The sequence below is a fragment of the Labeo rohita genome, chromosome 21, assembly GCF_022985175.1.
Source record: "Labeo rohita strain BAU-BD-2019 chromosome 21, IGBB_LRoh.1.0, whole genome shotgun sequence".
In the NCBI taxonomy this organism is placed as follows: Eukaryota; Metazoa; Chordata; class Actinopteri; order Cypriniformes; family Cyprinidae; genus Labeo; species Labeo rohita.
The window spans coordinates 9,069,625-9,076,056 of NC_066889.1; the positions used below are offsets into that span (position 1 = coordinate 9,069,625).

The 6,432-nt window shown below is 36.0% G+C and overlaps 1 protein-coding gene across 1 annotated transcript; it reads left to right on the top strand.

The window, feature by feature from the left end:
* The first annotated feature begins 616 nt into the window (after nucleotides 1-616).
* On the top strand, nucleotides 617-5,993 carry serpinf1 (serpin peptidase inhibitor, clade F (alpha-2 antiplasmin, pigment epithelium derived factor), member 1). Its single transcript, XM_051093864.1, has 8 exons — nucleotides 617-775; nucleotides 1,959-2,022; nucleotides 2,107-2,296; nucleotides 2,395-2,550; nucleotides 2,643-2,843; nucleotides 3,110-3,249; nucleotides 4,797-5,007; nucleotides 5,104-5,993. The coding sequence occupies exons 2-8, from the start codon at nucleotides 1,960-1,962 to the stop codon at nucleotides 5,367-5,369; spliced, it is 1,227 nt and encodes a 408-aa protein (XP_050949821.1). The 5' UTR covers nucleotides 617-775; nucleotide 1,959; the 3' UTR covers nucleotides 5,370-5,993.
* The last annotated feature ends 439 nt before the right edge of the window (nucleotides 5,994-6,432 follow it).

The window sequence follows — 6,432 nt, forward strand, 5'->3', positions numbered from 1 at the left end:
TTTGAGTAGAAATTATTTTATATTGTCATAATGCTGAAGAAGGTAGTATTTAAAAATGCATTCAAAACTTAATGAAAATAATATAAACCAATAGCAATTTTTCTTTCTCCAATTATTGAATGTGCACATATAATTTCATAGAATTACGTTAATATCATGAAGATTAATCAATCTCAGCGAAAAATAAATAATTTCACACATGTAGGCTACTTTGCATTCTAAAAAAATAAACTATTTATTGTTATTTATTTGGTCGAGTAATAAAATATGTTTATCATCATTTCTTATGCTATAACAAACAAATGAAACTATGACTAAATAAGAGATCCCGCCCCCATGCCTTTGGAGAGGAGAAAATGGACGACGTTACAAACTAATTTATACACTTGCTTTATCGTAAAGTTTTATCGTAAAACATTAAAACCCCCGTTCCTGAATCGGTGTTTCTCAGCTAATATGTTGAAAGAAGAACTCGTTCTGGTTTACTGTCACGCACTAACACTAAATATTTTCATTGTCACGAGTTGAGTCAGGAACGAATCGGAACGATCTTTTTGTGAACGGACTTTATTGAGGTTTTTTTTTTTTTTCACTGAGTCACTGAAATGAATCAAAAACTCTCACCACTGTCTCTTCAGAATTTACAGACCACCTTCTAGCGTCAGCAAAGGGCGGGATTGTTCACTAAAACAGTGCTGATGCATCTGCTGGAGCACAGTTGGCGGAGACAGTTGTGAACTGAGTCTGCACGAGACGACGGTAAAGTAAAAAACAGGTCAGACCCTTAAAATCAATATCTAAGTTTAGTAATCCGTAAGTTCTTTAATATAAATGGTTAAGTGTGCAAGTTTTTCTTTAAGCTGTCCAGTTTCATTTCTTATTTAAGACTGCTCTGGTTGTTTGTTAATTTAGCAAACTTAGTAAATAAACAAGACATCTCGTTTGCTTGTCGGGATAAGAACATTAACTTAGTAATAAAACGAGTGAAATAACTACTGTATTTACTGTACTATATAATTGTTTTCCTCCTAAAGGTTTTTCCTCCTATTAATTGTTTGAAACTGCACGAAAAGTTTCACAAATGTGTCTTTTTTTTTTTTTTTTTTTTTTAAGATTGTAGGTGTGGTGTGAAATGTGAATCAAGTTAAGCTCAGACAAATTCAGTGGATATGGAGTCACGCTCAGCTCTTTAACTGCGTGGCAGATACAGTGAGGGAGCCATTCAGATGAATGTGAAAATATTAGTGTTAGGAGATTTTTTCCATTGATGGACAAAAACTCAGCTAGAAAGCTTAATGGCAACCAGATGTGCTGAAGAAACATGGGACATTTTCAGACCTTGTTGGAAACTGCTGCAGGAACAATTCTTGAATTTGTGCCTGAAGTTAGCTGTGTCAAGTTTTATGTAAAGACTAGGGATTTAACTTATATTTTATGTTTTTATTGCAAATGTTTAAAAAACAACAACAACAACAACAACAACAACAAAAAAACAAACAAACATGCAATTTATATCTATATGTGTTGTATATATGACCAATTAATTTTTAGATTGGGGAAAGTTCATTTTTTAATTTTATGTAAAACTTACTGAAAATGTTTAAATTGACTAAATTGAGGTTCAGTGTGATCTGTTTGTTATTTATTTATATATTTTATGTGGCATTTATCAACGTGTCTAATCCCAGTATTTTTATTTCTGGAAAAAGGTGAATTTATTTATGAAGAGGTTTTTTTTATTTTTTTTATTTTATTAATTATTTAGTTAATTTATTTATGAAGAGATGGTGTCTTGGGCCACTGTATAATGCATTTTATTTATTTATTTTTACATTCTAATCAACACTTTAAAATGGGATTTCCTTGGGTACTTGTGCTAGTATTAACACAACGATCTGTACTAGGGGTACAGGTGGTCTTCATCACAGATGCTAAGCTTCTATCTTTGTATTTATCAGGATGAGGACGGTAGTCCTGCTTTTTGGTTTATGGAGTCTTCTGTCCCTCTCACATGCTCAGTTGGTAAGGTCTTTATGAGTCATCGGTCACATTTTTTTCTCTGTAATTCCACTGGCTGTAACTTGACTGACTCCACATCTGCTGCAGACAGATACAACGGAGACTGAAGGTGAGGAAGAGGCGGTTGACCTTTTTACCACCCCACGCGCCAAGATGGCTGCCGCAACCTCTGATTTTGGCTTCAACCTGTTCCGTCAGCTGGCAGTACGTGACCCCAAGGCCAGCGTCTTCCTGTCCCCCATGAGTATTTCAGCAGCCTTTACGCAACTTTCAATGGGTGATGCTCTGCTCCACTAAGGAAGACCATGCTTTTCTTACTGCAGTCATCTAGGATTTTAGCTTAATTTTTTTTTTTTTTTTTGTCATTTGTCATAGGAGCATCTGAACGGGCCGAGAAACAGATTTACAGGGCCCTCCGCTACCACACCCTGCAAGACAGTCAGCTCCATGACACGCTCAGAGACCTTCTATCCTCACTCAGAGCATCTGCCAAGGGCTTCAAGTCAGCAGATCGCATCCTTTTGGCTAGGAGTTAGTGTTTTTCCTTTTAAATGGGTGAAGTTGTGCATGTTTTTAGAAAGAGATGTAATGTGCATGTTTTCATTTATCCCTGTGTGTTTCAGAACTTCGTCTCAGGCTGGAATTCCTCAACAGTGTAGAAAAGCAATATGGGATACGCCCTCAAAGTCTTGCGGGTGGAGCCCGGGACCTTAAGACTGTTAATGATTGGTTTAAACAGCAAACTGGTGGAAAAGTGGAACAAGTCGTTCCTTCGCTTTCTCGTAACGTTGCTGTGTTGCCTGTGGGAGCAGCCTTCTTCAAAGGTAAATTGGCTCTGATTTATTCTCTTGCTCTTTTACATCTCTTATCCAGTGTGTACTTTAACAGAGGGGGGTGAGATGCAAAATAAATGGGGGCATAAACATATGCATGCACTTTAGCTTGTCCAGCCTGAGAATTTATTTCTTTATTTTTTTTAGCTACATTTTTGACTTTTGAAATATGTTATTGTAAAACTATCTTGGCAAACTGTTGTGGAGATTTATGTGTTTCCCAGGCAGTGGTTTGTATTTTATTTTATTTTTTGCAGGTAAATGGATAACTAGGTTCAGCAAAGCTAATAAGATGGAGAACTTCCAAAGGGATGGAGAAGCCCCAGCTCTTATTCCCATGATGGAGCAGGAGAATTACCCAGTCAAGATGGGTATTGACCCTGACCTTGGCTGCACGGTACCAATACCTGTTGTATTATGCATGTACAATTATTATATTACATGTTCAGTTCCCTTTCTTTCTTTCTTTCTTTCTTTCTTCTTTCTTTCTTTTTTCTTCCTTTTTTTTAATGTGGTGTGCACTGTATAAACAAAGTAGTTGACAATAGGATTGGTAGAAGGTGGCCAGTACCTATACATAAGGTTTTCATACACTATGCCTTTAACTATCCCTTAAAGATGCACTTGGATTGTCTTGGAATTACAATGACACCCAGTGGCTTGGATACAGCATCATACAAATGGTTTCGGTTACCAGTGCAATTATATAAATTTGCTGTCAGCCATAATTTATTCTCTAGATTAAAGTGTTTTACTGAGATACTAAGATAAAGCGAGCAGTATTCTGCAAGTCATGTGATATCAACATGGTGGCCTTCTTGAGGTGACCCAGTCCAAATAGAATCAGACATATTTTTATATCACATTTTAAAGTTGTAGTCCGCAGGTTTTGCCTCTTTGTCAGTACTTGCAATTGCAGTTTTTTGCGGAATTATCTTCATTGCATGGATTGTGCACTGGCACGGCTCCTCAGCACAGATGAATCTAATGTTTAGAGTTCATGTGTGGCTATCAGTCAACGCACCAGTGTGGATACTGTACTTAGGAATCACAGATTCTAGCCTATGTCTTGGAATATATGACACAAATAAGAATTTTCACAGGATTTTGTCATCAGAACAAGTAACTAGTCTGCCACTTTTGTTAACCAACTGAGGAAAAAAGCATAGCAATAAATTGCGGTACAAGTGGTTAGCTCATATCACATCAAACTGTGCAAATTATTATTATTGTTGTACATTGTTCTCAAATTGTTAATATTAACAACATTAGCATTGCGTGACAATGTGTACGCTATGTAGTGTGTATTAGTGTGTAGGTTTCAATTTTTGTACAGTCTAATCTCTCGAATTTCATATAAATAAATTCTTTTAAAACAAAAAGCTAATTATTCTTCCTTAGAACCGGTTCCCTTTAAAATACAAATCATGTGTAATTCCACAGGCTATCTGTAATCAGATGTACATACTGGAATATATTTCAGTCACATGTGTTTCATGAACACATTATCCTTGCTGGGTTACAATCAGCCATCAAAATGATACATTTAATTATTCCAGCTGCTCTTAGAAGGCTATAACCGATCTGCAGCATCCTCACATGTGATATAGCCTACTAGCTGGGATGCCTTCTTTATTTTTACAGACGTGATGAAATGACGCTGCGGTATGCTTAAATTTCCCACAAATTTATACCAGTGCCACACAAAGATTGGCTGATTGATCATTTTTAACCAAAAAAAGTTACAGACTGCAGCTTATAAGAAATAGCTCACCCCAAAACAAAAAATAAAAAGATCCTCTGCAGTGATGTCAGAATGAAACTTCAAACTGCTTCAAAAAGCATGGCAATATTTATCCACTAATGTCTTATGAAGTGAAGAAATTAATAAGTGCATTTGATTTTAATTGATAATTGCTCACCATCCCTGTTTATCTGATATAGATAGCCCAGGTTCCAATGGAGGACGGAATAAGCATGTATTTCTTCTTGCCTGATGAAGTGACGCAGAATCTAACTCTAATAGAGGAAGCACTTACAGCTGAATTTGTCCAGGACCTCTCCAATACCCTCCATGCAGTGCAGGTACTGCTTACACTTCCTGTTATCAAACTCAGTTACAGCACAGACCTGCTGCCCTCCCTCTCTGACCTAGGTAAGACAAAACCTACATTTCACATTTTTTTGCTAGTTTATCACTGTTTTCTTAGATAATTTGTCACTGTCTCACTTATTTGTTCTGCTTTTTCAGGTCTGTCCGAATGGTTGGCAGAGACAGACCTTATCAAAATTACCAATCAGCCAGTCAAGTTAAATGCTGTCCATCACAAGGTTGTCATGGAAACAGCTCCAGAGGGTGCAGAGTATGCCAGCACCACCCCCACTGTTAATGGTCAATCACTGGCTCTAGCGTACCGCGTAGATCGGCCTTTCCTCTTTCTAGTCAGAGATGAGCCATCAGGCGCACTTCTCTTCATTGGGAAAGTGCTGAACCCACGTGACATAGAAAGGGTATGAGACAGACACACACTTACACTAACAAATACAAACAAATGAGAGACCAACAACTTATATATATGAGCTCATTTTAAGCCTAAGACTATAAACAGAAAATAAATATTTCAAATATCTTGACTTACTTGGTCATTTGGAGCAAAATGATCACAGCCCATCAACATTTTTACCATACTTATGCGATATAAACTCAAACATTGGTATGTGGACACATTCAAAGTAAAACTATGCTCATCCACTTGTGATTTAATTGGGGGTATTTATGGATAGATTAGTGAAAATGTTCTGTATCATAGCCATACAGTCTACATTAGTTTTGGTGCATAATGATGCTCTAAGTTAGCAAAAATTCCCTCAGGTTTTAACAGCTGCTATAATGGTTATAAAATTATGGAGTATGCATCTCAAGAGCATAGCCATCATCTTTTATATAGCATTTTGTTTGAGTGTATGATACATTTGCCATATGACTTTGATTAACAGTCTCTCAGCATTGATCAAATTAAACTCAAATTAATTTCAGTTGATATTCCCATATGTACATTTACTACCAGCAAAAATATACTGAATTTGTATATCATGTTGATTAAAAAAAAAATTATAAAAAACTAATAAAAAAATATTTCAATCAGTATCTTCTGGTTCCTTGGCTTTTATTTATAAAATGCTTGAATAACTGAAATGTATTTAATATGTATTAGCATACAGCATATATGTACAGCATATATTTAAAATGACATATTTAGTTTTTACATTCTTTACATCTTAACTTTAACTTATTTTCAGGTCTCAACACACTTATTTTGTTATGGTTGTTAAAGAAATTAAAGAGAGGGCCTATTACCTGGTCTGATTGTAAATAAGCAGGCTCTAATTTCAAAATAATCTTTAGTGCAGCGGTTGACTCTCACTCCTAGTAGTTTGGCTTCACACCTAAAAGATGTTGAGCTGGAATTTAAACTGAAAAGACTAGAAGGGGAACTTCTTGAACTGCAGTTCAAAGAAGTATACACAACAAAATGGCTAAGAACAGGTATATTCTTTGGTGTTCTGTGAAAGGATTCTA

Bases quoted from the DNA above. Each gene is read 5' to 3' on its own strand.
- serpinf1 (XM_051093864.1), top strand. From the start codon at position 1,960: ATGAGGACGGTAGTCCTGCTTTTTGGTTTATGGAGTCTTCTGTCCCTC. The intron at 3,250-4,796 runs GTACCAATACCT...TATCTGATATAG, and splicing joins ACCCTGACCTTGGCTGCACG to ATAGCCCAGGTTCCAATGGA. The intron at 5,008-5,103 runs GTAAGACAAAAC...CTGCTTTTTCAG, and splicing joins GCCCTCCCTCTCTGACCTAG to GTCTGTCCGAATGGTTGGCA.